General features: G+C 43.0%; 2 protein-coding genes across 2 annotated transcripts in view; both read left to right on the forward strand.

Annotated features, from left to right (window-relative positions):
* si:dkey-12j5.1 (probable assembly chaperone of rpl4) overlaps window positions 1–3,145 on the forward strand; it is a 73,635-nt gene extending 70,490 nt beyond the window's left edge. Inside the window, exon 12 of the mRNA XM_048261654.1 lies at window positions 1,883–3,145. Within this exon, the coding sequence (XP_048117611.1) occupies window positions 1,883–2,074 (192 nt within the window). The 3' untranslated portion in view covers window positions 2,075–3,145. The remainder of the gene's footprint in view (window positions 1–1,882) is intronic.
* A 13,732-nt stretch (window positions 3,146–16,877) lies between these two features.
* On the forward strand, window positions 16,878–22,018 carry LOC125306129 (GTPase IMAP family member 8-like). The gene is made up of 5 exons (XM_048261308.1): window positions 16,878–17,040; window positions 17,541–18,242; window positions 18,434–19,144; window positions 20,205–21,053; window positions 21,636–22,018. Exons 1-5 carry the CDS (start codon window positions 17,010–17,012, stop codon window positions 21,752–21,754), a joined length of 2,412 nt encoding a protein of 803 aa, XP_048117265.1. The 5' UTR covers window positions 16,878–17,009; the 3' UTR covers window positions 21,755–22,018.
* The last annotated feature ends 644 nt before the right edge of the window (window positions 22,019–22,662 follow it).

Raw genomic sequence — 22,662 nt, forward strand, 5'->3', positions numbered from 1 at the left:
TTCAGTTTGATTAGGAGCACAGTTAAGTAGGCCAGATCCAAGGTCAATTGAAGGGATGCTCTCTCAAGCATGGGCATGCACACTCTGTGATGATTCACGTGTACAAGCACACACACACACACACACACACACACACACAGAGCGATTCACAGAGATGAGGTTAGGGGTCATAAAAGCTGTCATGGATTAAGAATAAGAGCCTCATGAAGGACACATATTCATATACAGCCAGCCGAGTTGCTTCATCACAGTACTGCTACAGCTTTGAATGGGCAGTAATCAGGTATTCATCACAGTACTGCTACAGCTTTGAATTGGCAGTAATCAGGTGTTGATGGTCACACAAACAAAGACTTGGGCTGCTACATGCACAAACTTTTTGTGGACAATATACATATACTCTGTGTGTGTGTATATATATATATATATATATATATATAAGTAGCAGCCCAAGTCTTTGTGTGTTTGCGTGCGTGCGTGCATATATATATATATATGCACGCACGCAAACACACACACGCAGACACAAACACACTCTATGTGAGTGTGTTTTGGGGCAAAGGAGGCATTATGTATGGGCTCTGCTTTTAATTATTCTCACTAATCATCACACATCATTAGATATAAAACATTTTGAGTGTAGCCACACAGGGCTTTGAAGTAGGACAGCTGTGTGTGTGTGTTCGTTCATTCATTCGTTTGTTCGCTCATGGCATTTTAATGAGTCTATATTTATTGAAGCACCTTTAGGATAATGAGTGTTGATCATAGGCATTGCACAAAACATCATGACCTCAGAGACACTGTGCGTGTGTGTGTGCTCACATAGCCACCTGTCACACATAAAAGTGTGACCCAGGATAATACTCTGCTTCTCAACTGACCTCACACACACCGCTTTTTACAGCAGCTACATTTCAAGTGAAGTAAGGCTGTAACTAACCACTTTTTGCTATTCTATTTTCTATTTTCAACTATTTAAACTAAACTATTTTCAATAGTTTAGTTTTATTTATTATTTGTTTTCAATCATTTAATTTTTAGGTCCAGTTTATATAGTTCAATATTCAAGTTACATGATTTTTTTGTTAAATATTGTTTTATTCCAATCAAGGTGTGTAGCTGCCAATAACGTAATAATTTTAATGTAATAAAGACCATAACGTGATAAATTGCCAAAAACATAAATAACATTTCTGAACTAATAAGTAATAACTTTTTGTCAATAATGTAATACGTTATTAGCTGGTAATTACACTATTGGCTTAGTGGGGGGAAAAAAAACTTTAAAGATGTAATAATATACTAATATCACTCTATTTATTATATAAAGCATCACATTATGGGAATTAGGAGTTGTATTAATTTATGTTAAGCTTTATTACACAGGGAATAGTATGTAGGTTTAGATCAGGGGTCTCCAACCTTTTATCTTCCTAGAGCTACTTTGACAAAATGAACATGGCCAAGAGCTACCAATGTTCAATATTAGTAGTAGCATGTATTCACATAGCTGATCTCCATCCAAAACAGCTGAATAGGCTTAGTACACTTTGTAATGCTCCTTTCAACTCCTTCACCTTCTCTGTTTGTATATTTGAATTTGGATTGTAACCAGTACAGTATATGAAGTGACTGTGCTCTCAGATTTATTAACTTTTTCCTTGAACCTTTTGGAGAGCTGTTTATGGCATTACGCTTCTGTGTGTGTGTTTGTGTGTGCGTGCGTGCGTGTGTGTGTGTGTGTGGGTGCGTGTGTGCGTGCGTGTGTGCGTGTGTGTGTGTGTGTGTGTGTGTGCGCGTGTGCGCGTGCGTGTGCGTGTGTGTGTGTGTGTGTGTGCGTGTGTGTGCGTCCGTGCGTGCGTGCGGCGTGTGTGTTTAGTTGTACGTGAAGCTGTGCTGTGACGATCCCCCCATGCTGGAGCACGTGGAGCAGCTGCTGTCGGAACTGAGGCCTGAGGGTGCCAGCGCCGCTGATGATGATGAGGATGATGAAGATGGCCCTCCCATAGATGATATAGCTGATGACTTCATTCACAGCAGTGATGAGGAAGAGAACGCCATGGAGCACTGATGGCTGTCTGTCCTCTCTGCAGTCAATGCATCTCTTATTCAGATTCACATTCTCTCTCTCTCACTCTCTCTCTCTCTCTCTCTCTCTCACTCTCTCTCTCATTCTCTCTCTCTCTCTCTCTCTCTCTCTCTCACTCTCCCCTCTCTGTTTCTTCCTCTCTGTCCCTCTTCACATTCTCACTTTTTGGTTTGGCCTTTCTTTTCATCTCCATAATATGTATCTCAGTATCTCTGGAGGCCATTTGTGCATTCTGAAGTGCTTCCCTCCCCCATTTGTGTGTGTGTGTGTTACTGTGACTGTGACTGCTGCTGAGGGGACAATCACATAGCAGGTGAACAGCCAGCAAAGGTGCCAAGAATATCAGAGAATACCAAACGTGGACAACGCACACGCCTCATACCGGATTCCATCAACACCCGGGGTGACTGCAGATCTGTGACCGCCAGCGTCTCAGCAGAGCGCAAGGCAGCAATCAGACCGGCAGTCGCGGTGTGAAAAAAATAAGATGCCACCCAACATTACTTCAGCTGCGAAGGCCACCGATGGAGGCTGGAATGTGTGAAAGTCAGACGCCAGTGGTGCAATGCAAAAAATTGTGGATAGGAAAAGACTAAGAATAGTTTTTTTGTTTGTTTTGTTTGTTGTCAAAGCATATTCACCATATGTCACCGTGTTGGGTGTAGATGCAAGACATGCCTTTTTTTCATTCTTTTTTTTTTTTGTAGAAGAACAAGTGGTGGCACCTGATACAACATCCTCACCTGCTGAAAGTACACACCAGGCCATTGGTTCCCGTAACTCATCTAAATGACAATGTCATGACAATGACAATGTCAATCGGACAAAAGTCTGTTGAAAAACGTCAGCGTCTGTGCCTGGACTATCTAACACTTCCTCCTTTTAAGCATGCTTAGAGAAGGGTGTCTTGTGTCATTTCTTTTAGTTTTAAGTGTTTTTTTATGTATCCTTAAGGAAAATGACATTATTTCTGTTGTATGTTTGTGTGTGTGTAACGTATGCATAATATTGTAAATGAGAGCAAGATAAGGATTAAAAATGCTTTCAGACAAATTCTTCAAAGGAGTTTTGATTTTTTCCTTTCCATTGCTCGGCCTAAGGTTTTCTGTCAGGTTAATGACTTCAAATAAGGCATATTATTTTGTAATTAGTGAAATGAATTACACTTGCTGTGTCTACGTGTGCCTGAATTACCCATGCTTATTTGTAACCTTACAACCTCAGTACATGTGGTTGTTTGTGTGCGTGTTGTTCCTGTGTGTCGAGTGAATACTTTATACCTGTTTTTTGTCAGCATGTCGACTTAATAGAATGCTTAACGCACTTGGTAAACTTGCATCTTTTCGCCTACAGTATATAAGGGTCCAAGCAGAGAAGCACTGTCTTATTGTGTTTCCGATGTCTGAGAGTTTGAAACTTCAGTGTGCCATTGGGTATGAACGAGTTGGTCCAGTTCTTCACCCAGTGGCATTATTGTATGTGTGGGCCCTTCAGTCAAGCTGGAGGCTCGAGGAACAGACCGTGTGCAACTATCAGTCTGACGACTGTGCTGCGGGCCAAGGTGAAGGCTGTGATGACATGAACAACTGCAGGTTTAGATTATGTTTTGATCAAGGGTAGTGATCTTTGTGCATCAATCAGACAAGCTAATTACTGATAAAAAAAAATACTTGATGAGGCAATTTAACGAGCACTTCTTGAGCAAACTATCTCTAATGCCACCATTTGTTGTGATTGCTGCAGTTTTGCTTGGACCCTGGTAGGCTAATCAACATGTGCGACTATATTTACCTTATGTAACTGCATTTTTATGTTTGTGTATGTGTATGCGTAGGCATAAATATCTCTGCCTTCCTGGAGGCGACTTGCAGACTGCTCTCAGAAGTGAGATGTGCATTTTCTGCGGGTGAGAGACCTGTCAGGAGTTTTAATTATGAAATGCCGTATCTTTAGCCAAATGCTGCATCTTTAGTCTTTAGCATTTTTATGTTTGTGTGTGTGTATGCGTAGGCATAAATATCTCTGCCTTCTTGGAGGCGACTTGCAGACTGCTCTCAGAAGTGAGATGTGCATTTTCTGCGGGTGAGAGACCTGTCAGGAGTTTTAATTATGAAATGCCGCATCTTTAGCCAAAAACAGAGCAGATCTTCTCTTTCTCTCTCTCCCTCAACACTTTACCTCAGGACACAAGTGCTGCTAACGAGAGAGAAGCTGCGATGAAGCCCTCGCTAATTAGCTGTTCAAGCGAGAATCATTCTCTTCTGCTTACTGCCTTCTGTGCCGTGTTTATTGGGAGTAAATGGTCATTCTTTTGAAAATCAGAGTCCTTTGTTTTGTTTCAAGTTGGATATGGTAATGACTTCTCACTCGAGCAACTATTATTTCTTATTTATTTGTCATTTATTCATTGTCTGAATTCTGCTTTGATGTTTACCCCAAGTGCTTTTGTGTGCTTTCGTTTTCACCTGAAGCACAATAAGTTGTGGGTTTGGTGCCAGGACCACACAAGTGAAAGTTATGTGTTGAGGCATAATCAACTTGAATGCTAATTCAAATCTTTTTCATCTAAATGGCTTTATTGTCACCATTTTTTATTCAATTGATTTTTTTTATTTGTGGCTTTGATCAAATGTTCTTTTGTGTGTCGGCTTTTTAAAATTGCACATTTTTGACATTTCAATTCAGGGCCTGCTCACACCAACACTTACTCCGAGATGAAGACACGGGGATAAGTTCAGATAAGTGTTAAATAAAATGGTGGCCTTCCTCTCCTCACCCAAAACGAATCTTCAGGCTTTTGGGGGGTGAAAAAAACAAAAAGACTGCATTTTGCCTCGCTTCCTCACTCCACTGTAAGGCACATTATCTCTCATCTCCCTCTCTCAGCGCGGCGATGGTGGCTGTGATAAGAACGCCGTTAGCGAGACTGTTTTGAAGCGAAGGGCGGCTTGACACAGAAGTTGTGTTTTTGTGATTCACAGATTGACGGAGATACAACCTGCGGTTTTATTTATAGCCCCTCTATTCACTCACCGTCACACGCGTGCACACACACACACACACACACACACCTGTGTTATCTCACCATTTGCACTGCTTGGAGGATTATGCCCTCGCTTGAAACAAGAAAATACCAGACAGACTCGATAGATACATGGGGAGATAGTGGCAAAAAGAAACAGATGGGAGAGAAAACTGACAAGGATCTGTGTTCAACATTTTGCACAGGAAGGAACATACCGTGCCATCGACTATAGGAATGAACCCCAATTTGTCCTAAATGAAGAAGGCTCTCTGGAAAGCCTGCCTTCACAAACGTGGAGCCTATAAGGTTGATGATAAAATGCTCTTGTGCATGGTTCAGTGAAATGATTTCTAGGGTGTTGTATAATAAAAATAATAACTAGATGTACCGCATAGCGGTACACCATATGACTGCCGCTCAGTCCTTTACATCCTCTGCGAAAATAAATCACACTTGTCACTTTGTCTCCGTCTTCTACTCCTTCCCCTACTCTTGCAACTTATGTGTATGCTTGTATGCTGCCTGTAGCCTATGTGTGTCTGTGCATGCATGCTTATGTGAGTGTGTGCCTGTGTGTGTGTTTGTGTGTGGATGTGTGCGTGTGTGTGTGCATGCTGTGTGGTTGTGTGTGTGGATGCGTATGTCAATTTGTCTTCATCTCTAGAGCCTGAGCGATATGGGATTTTGAAGGGCGATACCGATTTCGATATTTGAGCTTTCCAAAACTGATAACCGATAGGCTGATAGTCATTGTCAATTAGAATATAGGCCAAACTATCGACTTTCCTAATGAAAAGCTCTATACACTACAGTAATTTATTTGTTTTAAGAAATAAAAGAGTAGGGCCTATAGAATAAAAAGAAGAATAAAGGTCTTTGTTCTGTGATAACCACATTGCCACAGACTACATTGTGAGCAGTTTATGCTTAATGACTCTCCTTTTATGCAAGCAAAACATGTTACAAGTATGATCAGTTACTTTACTTTTAGCCTTTGTAGCCTAGCATGCAGAGATGGGAAGTAACGAAGTACAAATAGCCTACTTTAGGGGCAGCCGTGGCCCACTGGTTAGCACTCTGGACCTGTAACCGGAGGGTTGCCGGTTCGAGACCCGACCAGTGGGAACGGCTGAAATGCCCTTGAGCAAGGCACCTAACCCCTCACTGCTCCTCGAGCGCCGCTGTTGTTGCAGGCAGCTCACTGCGCTGGGATTAGTGTGTGCTTCACCTCACTGTGTGTTTCACTAATTCACGGATTGGGATAAATGCAGAGACCAAATTTCCCTCATGGGATCAAAATAGTATATATACTTACTTACTTATACTTATACTTCGTTACTGTACTCAAGTAGATTTTTCAGATATTTTTACTTTACTATTCATTTTTGAGGCGACTTTTTACTTTTACTCCTTACATTTTAACACAAATATCGGTACTTTCTACTCCTTACATTTTACAAAACTGGCTCGTTACTTTAGTTTCAAATAATTTCAGCCTACCGTTATTATTTTTCACATCATCAATTGCACTTGAAATTGAAACCACTACAAGATGACTCGATTTGGGCGGCATTCATTCGCGGCAAATCATTGCAGCTTGATGGCAGTAACGTTAACGTTAGCACATAGTAGTATGTCTCAATTAAATTTAGTCAATAGCCTAACGTCCTCCTCATCTCCTCGCCTTTGGTGCTTCCCTAACTTCTAGCTGCAGTGTAGCCTATCTTAGCAATAAGTAGGCTAGATGTAGCCTTGGGTCTTGAGCAGGGATATAGGCTAGTGGAGGCTAAACACAAGCAGACTAAACGCAGTTTACCCACCACTGAAATTTCAGTAACAGTTTCTCCACCTCTTATTAGAGTTTATCCACCAATTACAACTGTTAGCACTTAAAAATCACACTGTATTATCCACAATAACAATATGTACACTCATCAACACTCTATGAACCACTTAATGTCACTTGTATTGTTATAAACATTTGACAATAACCGCACCATCATCAAACATGTTCTGAATGCCTTTTCTAAAAATCTGATACCTTACTGTGATCACAGAATTCATAGTTTACCGACCTCTTATTTTACCACTACATTCCTGGTCTTGAAATATTCACAGGAATCCATAGGAATTAAATATTCATGTTGTTTTATCCATTATTTGTGCAGATGTCCATCTTATACACACGCATGAAGCCAACAAAGAAAATGCAAAAATAGAGCCTTTTGTGTAATTTTTCCATTTTGTGTAGTCATTCTATATCAGAACCTGACAAACAATCCAAATAGTCTACAAGAAACCTCAGAAATGCTGACTTTTATTGTCAGTATGCATTTTGGGTAACCAAAAGTCCTATGAGGAGTTTCCATAAGGCATTACAAAACGCATGAGCATACCTTGGCAAATAATGGTCTAAAATACTAATTTTTTAATTTTATATTGATCTACTTTTGCACACAGCTTTGCAAGACCTGGTGCTAGGGCTCAAATGTGTTTCTAAAATTATATCAAGTGACAGGGATGAAATGTAGACAATTCAGAGATGCTTGTTATCTCGCAGAAAGAAAAAAAACAATATTCTAGGCTCTGTAACTCTGTGCCAGTGCTTCCTAGGAAACTACAGGATCTGAGCTGTCATTCACACGACTACTTTTACTTTTATACTTTAAGTAAATTTCCAAGCCTGTACTTTGTTACTTTTACTTGAGTAAATAAGTTAAACCAGTACTTCTACTTTTACCAGAGTATTTTTTAACACAAGTATTTGTACTTCTATTTGAGTATGGAAAGTGAGTACTTTTGCCATCTCTGCTAGCGTGTGTGTGTGTGTGTGTGTGTGTGTGTGTGTGTGAGTGAGTGTGTGCATGTTTATGTGTGTGCATGTCTGTGCATGTGTGTGTGTGTGTGTGTAGGAAAAAAGAAAAACATTGTAATAATACAAAGAAACAAACAAACAAAACAATAAATAAAACATCAGAGAATTACTTAGAATTAAGTAAAAATGAGAATTCACGAGATGGTAAGGAGATAGATACAACAACACATACAATAGAATTAATGTAGTGAAAATAGGAAGACCCTGTAAATAGCAGCAGTAGAATGTAAAATAATTTGAGGCTACAAGATAAAAGTGAGTTAACTAAAAGCTCTCATATACAGGTGTGTTTTCAGGTCTTTTTTAAAGATGTTCACATAATTTGCCTGTTTGATGTACAGAGGCAGGGTGTTCCATAGCTTCGGTGCATAATGGATAAAAGCAGCTTCTCCGCTTTGCTTGTGGAGCACTTTAGGCACAATTAGAATATTAGCATTGGAAGATCTAAGTTTCCTTTGTGGTTGATAAGATATTAAAAGCTCAGAGATATATGAAGATGCTATATGCCATTTACAGCTTTGTAAGTAATTAACAGAACCTTAAAATCAATTCTATAGGAAACAGGGAGCCAGTGCAGTTCAGCCAAAGTCCTATTAGGCAAGTACCTCCACTCGGCGGCCATATTGCAGCGCTTTTTGGGCACTTATCGGGCATCTATTTCGGCAGAAATGCATGTGCGCAAGGCTTCATGACACCAAGCTTGCTCCAGCAGCGAGATCACACCACACGATTGGCACAATGTATTCACATGTCGACTTTTATGCCGCTGAAGGGGCGGGATATGTGTAGACAACTGCCATATTGGCGTAGTGCTTGTCATTAGAAAGTCTCTGGTTCAGCTAACTCGGGTTGATGTGCTCCCTCTTCTTGGTCTTAAAAGTCTAGCAGCAGTGTTCTGTTTGAGTTCCAATGTCTTTATATGCTTTTTGGGACTTTGGCAATGTTTCTCAGGTGGAAATCAGCTGTCTGGGTAACTTTACTGATATGGGGCTTGAAGCTTGTTACTTTTGCCAGGTTCCTTGCCAGGTTCCAAAGATTACTAAGAATGGTGTGTCGCTTTGATTTTGCTCCAACCAAAAGTAGTCATTTAGCTTTAAAAAATTGTTGCTCATCCACTGATTGATGAAGGCTAAGCATGCGATAAGGGAGAAAGGGCCATCTGGGTTCGTTGGCTTCACAGAATATAATTGGGTTTTGTCTGCCTAGCTGTGAAAGTTCTTGCTGACTTATGTTTCCTAACGGAACCATAAATAGGGAAAAAAGCAGAGGACCACACGTGATCAATGGTGTCGATGCTGCCCTCAAATCTAGAAGAATAAGGATTGAGACTTTGTTTAAGTCAGTAGCTAGTCTGAGATCATTAACTATTTTACTAGGGCCGTTTTTGTGCTGTGATTTGATCTCAAACCTGATTGGAATTTTTCGAGAATACTGGTTTTCGTTGAGGAAGGTATTAAGTTGATTACAAACAACTTTTTCAAGTACTTTGCTCAGGAAAGGTAGGTTTGCCTGTAATTACTCAGGATAGTATGGTCAAGATTTGACTTTTTAAGTAAAGGTTTCACGACAGCGGAAGCAGTCAGAAATATACATATATTTCTAATAAGGTATTTATTATCTTGAGAAAAAAGGGAGCCGAACTATCATATGCATTCTTGAGGAATCTAGTAGGGACTGGATCCAGAACACGTAGTCTTCTTCACTGTTGTCAGGCTCTGACTGAAACATAAACTCCCATTCAACCCACTGTTTGTGTTCATGTCATATTGATCCTTGAGAAACGGCTAATTCATTGGGAGACAGAGCGCTTGTCTTCTTTTTGAACTGCAGAGCGCTATTCCATGCACAGAGGGCCAATTTGAATTTACGAACACACCCCAAAATCTGTATCATGCTAGCTCTGACCACCCCAACCCCGTCACCCCAGAGCACTGTCCACTACAAACATATAACAACAGTACACACACATCAGTACAACAGCACACACACAGCCTGTTTCTTTCTGGCCCCCTCCTCTCCTCTGCTCGGCCTGCAGACATCAGTGAGACTGCAGTCTGTCAGCACCTGCATAGTCCTGGCCCGGAGCTGAAATTGATATTGCCCGGCCTTGGTCAGGCGCCAGCTCCGTAGCTGAAGCCGCTGTCTGATGGAGTGCCTCCGACTGAGACTCGTGGGGCAGCAGTCCGAGCTGTCGGAGTTACTGAGCACAAACACGAGAGAGAGAGAGAGAGAGAGAGAGAGAGAGAGAGAGAGAGAGAGAGAGGGACAAAGCCACCAGAGTCCCACAGACAGCACAGAGGGGGGTCAGGGATGTGCCCCTGAAGCCTTACGAAAACAGGACATGTGACTGAAGAGTTCAGATGCAAAGGCCTCTAAACGCCATCTCCGTCAAAAATGAGATTACGATGGTGAGTGAGTGCTCTGCTCTCCACAAATAGTATATGTTAATCAAATAATTTTGCTTCTAGGCAAAAACCTAAAGGAGCCTGATAAAAAATGTTTTTTTTCTTGACATGATGCATTTGTGGGTTTTGTTGATGCTCTTGTGTGTAAGAGTCCGCAGCTAAATGTAAGTCTTATTTCAGATAAAGTGTAGGCTACACAAAGAGCTCTGTGGACTGATGTGTTCTGGGCCTTGGGACACCTCCATGCGTTTATGCTGACCATGTGAAAATGCATTTAAGGATTCTAAGTGTCCAAATGTACGTAATGAGGCAGACTGAAAAACACTCAAATGACCAGGTATCAAATTACTGAGCAGGCCTGGAACACTGCTTGAGTGCAGTGCAAACAAAAGTGTGGTGTAAGGCAAAGCATTTTAGCACCGCTTCAACCCTTCAGAAGATTAAGGACGGGTTACACAAGGCATGTGAGTAAGACTTTCAATTAAATCTGTTGCTAGGCAGATAATTAAAAAAAAACACTTCTAAGCAGTGTGAAGACCGAGAGTGCTTAGGCCTATTTTTGTAGTTGTTCTCCATTGTACAGTACCTATATATCCATTGGTGTGATTGAGATTGATGTCATCAAGGACTGTCGGCAGCTGTGAGAATATCAGCGAAGACATGAAGGACTGTCGGCAGCTGTGAGAATATCTGATCTGATGGAAGGGGCTGTTATGACAGCACATAGACATGCAGGGTAAAAAATCTGTGCTCAGACCTGCTCAGGCACGTAGCAGACCAGGCCGTCTGCTTTCATGGCAACTATAACTTCCGAGAAATTTCTGGACATTTTGAAATCTTTGCCTCCTCTGCACCTGCCAGCCATAAAGCAAGCTCTCTTACTATCTACCTCTCCCTCCCTCTCTCTTTCTCATTCCCTCCCTCCCTCTCTTTCTCTATCCCTCTCTCTTTCTCATTCTCTCTCTCCCTCTCTCTTTCTCATTCTCCTCTGGGTACTGTGTTTGGAGCTATAGCTCTTCCCTGTGTTCTTTCGTCTCTCTGCCAGTGAAGGTCGTGGGTTTGTGAGCAGTAGCTCTGTCTCTTGGCGGAGCCTGATAGCATCGTCTCATTTCCTCACTGCCCCGTTGTGGCGGCGGATTTTTTATGTCGATTCGGGACACTTCCTCATCCTGCCTATCTCCCTCCACTTCATTATCCCCCTCTCTCTCCTTCTTTCCTCTTCTATCTTTCCCTGCATCTCTCTTTTCTCAGTCTGTCTTTCTTTCTGTCTCACCACTACCCCCCAACACCACTACCCACCACCACCATGGCTGCGATCCGTCTCGTGGCGTCCTTGTTGTTTCCTGTTTGTCGTTTTTAATCACACCACTGCGGAGAGGGAGAAACATGACATGCATTGTTTGGGGACTTGCTATCTCCTGCTGCGTTCGGCCGAAATCACTTCTGAGAAAATCAAGTTTTATGCTCTTGGTGTGACGTGCGGTCCGCTGTGAGAAAATCACTTGGCTCTCATCTCACCCAGTGTTACTGTCTGTACCCCAACGCCAGAGAGAGTGTTTATAAAATCGACAAGTACTTTTAGTGTGTGTGTGTGTGTGTGTGTGTGTGTGTGTGTGTCTGAGTAAAGAGCATGTAACGTTGCTCAGTAAAACCTGTAGGGACCTCTTTGATTTCTCTTACATTGCAATTAGTAAATTTCCCATGAGTATTAATGAACTGCCTTCCTTTAATTAAGCAAACATTTATAGTTATATGCTGCCAGTGCCCAGATCATTCAAAAATGCCTTGGTTAAATACAATGCCTGGCTCTGTCTGCATAATTAAATACCGCTGTATTGTGGACCGCTGGAATTTATTATGTGGTCAACTTGGCATACTTACATGTAACTTTTGACACAGATTCTTAAATCTGTTTATACTGTTTGAATGGACTTTGTATAGAGTACAGATACAATCTATATATTCATATACAATCCAAATAAAATCTTCTGTCCATGTGTTACAGTAATTGGTTTCAGGACTTGGATTTGTCATTATAAATATCAAGTGTGAGAGATCAGTTAAGTGGAGAGGAAAGTGTGAGAGATCAGTTATGTGGAGAGGAAAGTGTGAGAGATCAGTTATGTGGAGAGGAAAGTGTGAGAGATCAGTTATGTGGAGAGGAAAGTGGTCGTGTCCAGTCAAGGACATGCCATCACTTGGGAGGAAGCCAGAGAACCCAATCATCAAAAAAGAATGATGGGCCATTTGTCATTCATATTCAGTTATTAATGGAAGTTTATGTGCCTTTTTTTCTGAACTCTGTAAACTGATTTGGAGGCAGGCTGTGAGCTTTGTGTGTAACAAACGCATCACCTTGGTGACGGATATACAGCCGGAGCAGATGCTGCATTAAACTGCTGCCCAGGTGCTAATGGTGAAGGCTGTTGCTATGCAACCAATCTGAGCATTCATTCAGCCTACAGCCTGGTATAGTCTCCTGAGAACGGACTTCACTGTCAAGTCATTTGCTTTTACTGAGTGACTTCCGATTCCATGTAAGACCACTGTCAGCACTGTCCGTATAGGAAGTCCAAACACTGATGCAATTATAAAATGACAAGTTGAATTGAATGGATCTTTCTTTTGGTACATGTTAACCTACTGAATAGAGGCTAAAGTGGTGCATTTTGAAAGTGTAACATTTAAGCACAGTGGTTTGCGATCACTGTTATTGCCATCTGTTGTACATTATTGGCGCACGAGTTCACCTGATGGCAAGTTTTCTTTCCACCTTTGGCTTAATAAAACACATGCAGGGGAAGGCATGTTGTGATACTGCCAAGTTAACTGAGGCTTTATTTTTCATCTGCTTCAAAAACAATTACGGGATGGATGCCACCATCAACAGCCACACACTTCTTTATTAAATACATTTTTTTACAATGCACTTAACACTCCACAATAACTCTGGTGCTGAATCCTCAACACAGTGAGTATTGAAAAAGAAAAAATGGGACATTTCAAATGGACTTTTTAATCAGCACATTGATGTTTTGTGCCTGACCCCTTTCTTCAGCAGGTCGCCTTACCAGTAAATCAGTGGAAAGTTTGTAAATCAATGGAAAGTTTTCCATATTGACAAAAGCCTTTGTAATCACAGTACCCCTGTTTATATATAGAATGAACTGGAAAGTCACTGTTTTCAGCTGCCATTTAGCCTCAGTCCTCGTCACCCTGCTGAGGGTGGCCACTCCTAGTCCTCTCCTGGACCACAGCAGAATACCTGGACTCTTAACTGTACTTGCCAAAGGACAAATGATAATCGTCATCGATGATTAACGATGTATTGTCAAGTTTACGTTTAAGTTTGTTATTTGGTTAAGCTTACTTTGTTCTTTTGTTACTTTGTTATAGTATATTTACCTGAGTTTCACCTTACATTCAATGTTAAGTGATGTAAACCTTTATGGATTACTGGTACTAAATTCACCCACCCTACTCTAACCCTAACACTGTTAATTCACCCACCCTACTTGGTAATTATTTGAGGTAAAGTTCTTAAGTTCTTTTATGGAGTCAGATTAATCTCAGTTTCTTGTCATATTAACCATGGCTTTACCATTCTGTTCTAATGTTCAAGACACGTTTAAACATTTCTTGGCCAACACAATTATCATCCTGAGGAGCGTCTTGTGCCATCCTTACAAGGTCTAACGGCAATTTTTTCTATCTTTCTATCTATCTTTATTTTTTTTAATAATGAATGATCAAATAAATTAATATGTTCCCACAAAGTAATTATGGATCATGTAATGCACTGAAACAGATGAATGTAAATTCTTTCATTATTCTATTCTATTCACTCTATCTATTTCATCATAGTATTTTCCTATTTACTAACAGCGTTCTATAGACCCTTTCAACAATAAAAACAAAAACAATGCTTGAACATTCTATTTGGTTCCCAATCTACTTCCTCTGCATAAAGTGTCCCAGTGCCTTCCGTTTTACTTCCGCTACAAGGGACCTATCTTTCAAAAAAAAATGAACGGGAGTTAATGGAGAGATAACAATTATTTTTGGACGAATTGTCATAGATTTAAAAGCCTAACTCCCCCCTATTTCCACGGTCCCGTATTTCCACCGTCTTGCGTGTAACTTAATATCCATTTCTATACAAACCAAGACAGCGGACCTATCTTTCAAAAAAATATGATGAACATAGGTGGAGTTAATACCGTGGAGGAGCTGTAAACAAGGCTGCGTGTGTCACAATTTTTGGTCCAGTTTGAATTGTGCCGTTGAAACGGTGTAAAATTTCACACTATGCGTGGTTTAAAAGATAATTTTTAGGGGAACCAAACCAGATTTTGTTCAAATCTACAAGAAATGGCTACTGTTGTTCATTTAGTAAATGTTATTTTGAAGTGTTAAAAACATCGTTGTTTTAGAATTTTATGTTGGTTTTGTTCGATAGACTTCAAAAGTTATGTTGGTTTTGTGCGAATCCGCTCAGTGGACTACATCTCTTGTCTCGAACGATGTACGTTACCAACATAATGAAACAATAAGATTAGCTGTTATGCATCTTGCTGCCTGCTATGTCACTTAACAGTATCTAATGTACAGTCTATGGACGAATACAACTTACCTGATGTGTTTAATCCTCTGACTCATGGTATTTTCATCGGCAAGGAAAGCCCAATTAAGACCTGTTGCTGGTATGCTGGTACAATCTAGTGTAGCTGTGAATGAGCTAACGTCACTAGCGCGACTGATGGGTTTGTAGTCGTTGGAATTACGATCTTTCACAATGTTGTAATTCAATAGTTACGAAACAAACTGCAAATGTCTTTACATGAAAAATTGTCTTTAAAATTGACAAACATCATATGGGTAATTCAAGCCACAAGTCAACCGGGACCAGAAAATAATTTATTTTTCGCCATAGACTGGCGTTCAAAAATTTTTGAAAGATAGGTCCCATGGAGGCAAACGGAAGGGGCGTCACTGGGACACTCTATTAAGATAACATATGGAATGTTAAAACGGAAGCCTTGTGGGGCCAACTATGATGCTGATAATGGAACTCTCTTGAAAGGGTCTATATAAAGGTCAAAATTGCACTCTCAGAGCCTAAATCCATTAGCACAGGGCCCCTCAGAGGTGTGAGCTCCCCTAATCTTTTCACGCTATATTCAAATAAGTGTGAGAGCTTATTCAGTGTATATGTCAAGTTGCAAATATCTGCAGATAGTTCATTCTCTTGGCATGCTCATTTTTAAGAGGACTCTAAAAGACTCTATGGTGTTTACAGTCAACTCTTGTTTTTATTTTTTTAAATGATCCTAGAGAGTGTGATCTGAGATATGGTACCCAAACCTTGTATGGAAACTTGTTAGTACAGTTGCCTACAGTTAAAATTCAAGCTTGCACGTCTTATTCAGCCATGGAGATTGTACGGTTCCAAGATCATTATCACCTCCAGTCTTTGTACAGAACAGCTGAGCATAAAGGGAGGCACGTAAGATACTAAAACACCCAACACACACCATGAATTCGGAATTTGAAATGCTGCCCTCAGGCAGGCAGCTCAGGATGCCAAACTGTAGACTGAATCAATACAAGAACTCGCCATCAAGGTGCTAAGCAATTACAAATATCAGTGTATGCCTCTATGAAGTTGTATTACTTATTGTATTATTTATTGAATCTATTAACTGTGTTTATTACATGTTGGTTTCATCTGATGCTGTTGCCCATTTTCATCTGAGCCTGTTTTTGACCCATACTCAGTTGACCTATTTGATACTTGAGAACATTTCTGTTTGAGTTTTAATGTAAGTACGGGACAGGGTGGCGTGCATTGATGCTGTCAAATATGTTGTGAAGTGTGTGATACAGTATTCCAGAGTGAATATGTATGAATGTATAATGTATAAGGTCATTTGTGTATAATATGTATGTTGTAATTCTGTCAAAATACACTGTGTGTTATGCGACAGTGGCTTAAAGGTGAGAAACATTTTAAGTTCATCATTATTTATAACCATAATGCAATGGTGGTCTAATTTGCTTGTGTCCACACAAGGCTTGTTAAGGGTCAAATGTTTAACCTGTGTGCCACCTCAAGGTAAAGAATGAGTCAGCAAGCACACCACTGTTTCTGCTGAAGAGGCCACCTGCATGTCATGGGTTAAGCAAAGTGTCATTAACACACACAGGCAGCCACACACACACATCACATGCACATGTAGACACTCACAGTATGTACACATGCCAAATGAGATGGAGATGTTCTCACACAAGGGAAAACACACACACACACACACACACACACACACAGAGAGCATATTGAGGCAGATGGAAAGAGGATATTTCCCTTCACCTCTAGCAGAATGAGGAACCAGCTCAGCCTGTTCCCTGAGCACACAGGTGATGTGTGTAAACACCTGTGCGTGCTCCCTCACCTGCCTCTCTTTCTCACACACACACACACACAGATGAGGGACAGATGAATATGCCAGGCTGCAAACGCTAAACTAAACTACCCCCTGTGCCACACCCGTTGGACGTATCTATGCACTTCTCTTCCCTCACTGGGAAACATTTAAGGATCCTTGTGTTGAGATGGCAGCCGGAGTATTGAGGTCACATGCCGGTAAGTCCTGTCCAGTCAGATGGCACTGGTCATATCAGGAAGGAATTTACAGCGATAGAGAGGTTGGAGGATTTAGACTGGAGCTGAAGTTAACCAAATGTGTCTGTGTCCATGTGTGAACATGTTCTCTCTGTTCTCATGTTCTCTGACCCCTTTGTCTGTCTCCATGTGTGTATGTGTTTCACTCCTTTAGAAATTCCACAGACTTAGAGAAATTCTCATTTGAGGGCACTTGTGTCCAGTTAACTCTATTGTTGTGTGTGTAGTCCGACACTAGATCCTTGTTTCAGGGAAAGACTGAGAGAACAAACTGCTAGATGAATTAGTTGTATCAGCTTAAAAAGAAACACCACAAGCTTGCAACTGTAATTTCATATGCTTCGTTAATTGTTCATAGATGACATTTACATTGACTTTGAAAAGGTAGAATCTAAATACTCACTCATAAACTAGTGTGAGAAATTTACAAGCTGATGCATGTTGCATTGGCATGTCAACAGGTGTGCAGCAGCCTCTGTCCGACTACAGGATTGTGCTGCTGGGGCACAGAAGCTCTGGGAAGACCTCAGTGGGGAGCTCCATCCTGGGTTCGGACAGCGCCACCGAGGTGGGGCGGACTCTCCGCTGTGTCCAGAGGGAGGGGGAGGCAGCGGGCCGGCGTGTGGCCCTGGTGGAGGCGCCCGGCTGGTGGAAGAACTACTCGGTCAGGGACACCTCCGAACTGACCCGACGAGAGATCCAGCTCAGCGCCGCTCTGTGTCCACCGGGACCGCACGCCTTTCTGCTGGTCGTGCGACTGGACGCTCCTTTCACAGAAAAGCACAGGCGAGTGGCGGAAGAGCACGTGGGACTCCTCGGCGAAAGAGCCTGGCATTACACCATAGTGCTCTTTACCTATAATGACCGCTTAGAAGATGACCTTATCGAGCAGCGCATAGGAAGTGACAGGGAGGCCCAGCATCAGCGCCTTGTTGAGAGATGTCAGAAACGTTGTCACGTCCTCAACGTCGATAAAAGGGGCGCCAGTCCTCAGGTCGTGGGGCTGCTGGAGAAAATTGATGAAATGATGGCGGGAAGCAATGGCCAGTGTTACGAGGGAGAAGGAGTGAGATGGGAGGAGTGGGTGGAGAGGAGGTCTATAAAAGCCGTCAGAGCGGAAGAAAGGATGGCAGGCCAGGAGCCACAGGAGGAAGCCAGGCCTGGTGAGTCACTGAGGGTTTGGTTGGAGTCTACTTTTGAGTGTCAGCGAGTGTTTTAAATCTTACACTCAAATGGCAAACGGAGACCAATGTTAACCGTTAATTGTTAATGGTTTTTGACTTCGGCGGAATTGAAAGGGCTTGCAGGGGACAGACAGATGATGACAAATGTGCCTCTTTTTCTTCTCCCGCAGGACAGAGAGGTCATCTTTCCAAGATGAGGCTTTTACTGTTGGGCAGCAGAAGAGCTGGGAAGAGCTCAGCGTGTAATACCATCTTGGGCCGGCGCTGCTCCAGGCCTGGACGGACCACCCAGTGCGCGTTGAGCCAGGGGGAAGCTGCCCAGAGGCAGGTCACCGTGGTGGACACGCCCGGTTGGTGGAGGGGCGTCTCGGCGGCCGACACCCCGGAGCTGACCAAGCGCGAGGTGGCTCTCGCCGCGTCGCTGTGTCCCCCGGGGCCTCACGCGATCCTCCTGGTCCACCGCGCGGACTTCTCCTTCGGGGACGAGGAGCTGAAGGCCTGGGAGGAGCACGTGGAGCTTCTGCTCGGCGGCGGGGGGGCCTGGGCGCACGCCCTGGTGCTCTTCACCCACGGCGACTGGCTCGGGGAGCGGTCGAGCTCCCAACAGTATGTGAAGGCCGAGGGCGAGGCGCTACGACGTCTCGTGGAGAAATGCGGGGGGCGGTCTCACGTCCTGGACAACAGCGTGAGTTGCGCTGACGGGTCACAGGTCGCAGAGCTGCTGGAGAAGGTGGAGGGGATTGTCGGGGCGAGAGGTAGCCATTACATGCAGGACAGAGCGAGAACGAGAAGCCTGGAGAAGGGGAAGCTAGCGGCGCTGAAAAGGCCAGTCAGGAGGGCCAAGCAGCAGAGGCAGTGCAGGAGGACCAAATCCTTCAAAGGTGATTTTAAGCACAGAGTGGATTTGAAGAGTTCAGATGCAAAACCCTCTAAATGCCGCCTCTGTCAAAAATTACATTACATTACATTACATTACATTACAATACATTTGGCTGACGCATTTTTAGCCAAAGCGACTAACAACATGGTAAACAGTTTAAGTTTTAAAGCAATTAAACAATTGAGCAATTGAAAAATGACCATGGTGAGTGAATGCTCTCCACACATAGTATACGTTAATCAAATAATTATGCTTCAAAACCCGCTAAATACCATTCTCTTTCTGGTCTGACATATCCACTTGTAGACAAAAACCTATAGGACCCTGATAAAAAAAAACGCTCATTTAAAAGAAAAGTGGTCAGACATATTTAGAGGGTTTTGCATCTGAACTCTTTTGTTTTCACTCTGAAGGCATTCTGGAAGCATGACAAATATACTGTTTTCGGAATGTTATTTGCATTCATTTGCATGTCTCTGGCTTTGATCTACAGATGTAGATTACATATAATATAGGCTAGATACATAGATAACACATCTGATATAAAGAGCCATAGAATGTAGAACACAGTTATGAGACAAGTGTTCCTGTGTGCAAGCACAACTGCATCTTTATGATCATTATTAGAGTTGTGCAGAGTTTAATCATTATTATTTTGAAGACAAAGACTACGCTAACTTTTAAATCAACACCGCCATCAGTGGTTCACACATTCACTTTCATGTCTCTTGCATGTGTTATGATTATTATTTTTTCTTGAGGGGAAATTGGCTTTTCAAGATCTGCCAGCATGCTTTAATAACTTGACCGTAGGAAACCCTACATGTTATTATCATGACCAGCATCAGAAAAGTAGCGTTTGAGGTGTTCATATGAGTTCATAGCCAGCATTAATCTTGCCAGTTAAATTGGCCCACCATGCAATCAAACTACAACTAACTTTGTTGTAAGACCACAAAGACAAAAGCATTTTGTTTACACAGTTATGTTTAGAGAAGACTTTACTGCTGCACTGTGTGTTTTGCTGATTCCTTGTGTCTGACTGCATTTGTATCTGACAGGAGACTCTGTCCAACTCTCTACTCTGAGGATTGTGCTACTGGGTTACAATCAGTCGGGGAAGACTTCCGCTGGGAACGCCATCCTGGGCGCGGAGGCCTTCGACATGAAGCACACCACCTCCTGTGCCCGGCGGCACGGAGAAGTGTCTGGACAGCAGTTCACCGTGATCGACACGCCCGGTTGGCACAAGAGCACGCCGGCCGCGGGCACCCCGGTGTGGACCAGACAGGAAATGATGCGTGCGGCGTCGCTCTGCCCACCGGGGCCTCACGTCCTGCTGCTGGCGGTGCGTGCCGACGCGTCCTTCGGCGAGGACGAGGGGCGGTCGGCGCGGGAGCACCTGGAGCTTCTCGGTGGTGAGCGGATCTGGTCACACACGCTGGTCCTCTTCACCTGCGCGGACTGGCTGGGCAGGGGCGCCACCATCGAGCAGCACGTGGAGAGCGAAGGCCAGCCGCTGAGGGAGCTGCTGGACAGGTGCGGGAACCGCTACCACGCGCTCGGCAATAAAACCGATGGCGCCAATGGCGCCGCAGCCAGCGGTCAAGTCGCCAGGCTGCTGGAGAAGGTGAAGGGGCTGGTGCTGCTCAACAGTGGCGGTCATTTCAATGCAGCAAGCCTGCGGTCAGAAGGAGAGGGGGACGGGGAGGAAGTGGACTCTGGCGAAGACAGACACCGGAGGAAGGACATGCTGGAGTGGAACTGGACGAGACAGGATGTGTCTGACGAGCCCAGGCGTCAGGCTGAAGGCAGAGTCCACAGGTCCACAAGGAACACCTCCAGCTGGTTCCACACAGAGGAAGCCATCCAACCTGCAGAGACCCCCCGGCCTTCTGATTGTCAGGAGAGTAAGTTGATTAGCATTTCTTTTCCATTTGCACTCATATATTGAGGGGTTGAAGTACAAAGGCTGACATACATTTGTAACAATGTTTGTTTGCAGTGTAATAGTAGATCATAAGATTTTAGGCTCCCTGAAGTTATCTATTTTTACAAACCAGCAACCGTTATTAATGAGGGTCTAGAAGATCAAATTCAGCGCACCACCATAATCTTTAGAAGGGCCTTTTCATAAATCCCAGATCGATATGAAACCAACCGTTGAAACCTTAAAAACATAGAATCATGAAACAATTCTTCTCAGGAGCAGAAGCACTTTCAGGACTATCATTACAGACAAAGCATGACCTATCCTGGGTCCTCATGGTCCCGGGAGACCGTGTGATCATGAATGCCCCCTGGGCAGTAACATTTAAAGCAAATGCACAGCTTCCGGACTGTTGCGAACAACTTTATTTAACAGTGGCTCTGAGAAATGTTAAGAGCTATTTTTGTCACTTGTGGCAGGGGGATATTTAAGTTATAAACATACTACCTAGCTTTTAAAACTTTTTTGTTGTTGTCGGTGTTGTCTTTTTTTTTTTCGCCAGTGAGTGAAGAGGACGGCTCAGACGATGTGTTTCTAGAAGATTCTTCCACCGAGAGATGTCCCCTTCTTCTCCCTGTCTGTGGATCTCTCACACCAACTGTCCTATCCTCAGAAATATGAGACAGTGTTTCCCTCCAGCAGCTGTGGGTTCTTCGGTCTAAAACACTCTGGTAGCAGAAGTAGTGTGTAAGTTGTGCGATCCGCCGGCCAGTTTTCAAAACCCAATGTGGCCCTTGAGCCAAAAAGTTTGCCCACCCCTGCCCTAGCCCCTCAGGCCCCTGTGTTATAGTAGTTATTTAGGGCGTACTCATTGGGTGTCAAACATGAACATCTCTTCATCCTAGTTTATGCTTTGACTCTGAGGCTGTGCGTCAAAATGTTAGTCATTTGCAACTATTAAAGACTCAAAAAGTTATTGGCTCCGGTCCTTCCTTGGGTTCAGTCATTTGAAGTGGCCAAGCCCTGCTGCTGCCACAGGCCCCTGAGTTGAAGTAGTTAATCAGGGCATGCTCATTGGTTGTCCAGCATGAGCATCTCTCCATCCTAGAGTCATTTTAATGTCTATGGTGCAGTGCATCTCCATCCTAGACTCATATTAATGTCTATGGTGCAGTGCATCTCCATCCTAGACTCATATTAATGTCTATGGTGCAGTGCTATTCATGCTCTGCTCATTGGATCATGAGCATCTCTCCATCCTAGAGTCATTTTAATGTATTTGGTGCAGCGCATCTCCATCCTAGAGTCATATTAATGTCTATGGTGCAGTGCATCTCCATCCTAGAGTCATATTAATGTCTATGGTGCAGTGCTATTCATGCACTGGCTCTGCTCATTGGATCATGAGCATCTCTCCATCCTAGAGTCATTTTAATGTCTATGGTGCAGTGCATCTCCATCCTAGACTCATATTAATGTCTACTGTATGGTGCAGTGCTGTTCATGCACTGGCTCTGCTTCCAGTGTGATTTCAGTACCAGTCTCGATGTAAGCCAAAATAACTGACTGGCACACAGTCTGGCAAGACA

This window comes from Alosa alosa, chromosome 13 (assembly GCF_017589495.1).
Source record: "Alosa alosa isolate M-15738 ecotype Scorff River chromosome 13, AALO_Geno_1.1, whole genome shotgun sequence".
NCBI lineage: Eukaryota > Metazoa > Chordata > Actinopteri > Clupeiformes > Clupeidae > Alosa > Alosa alosa.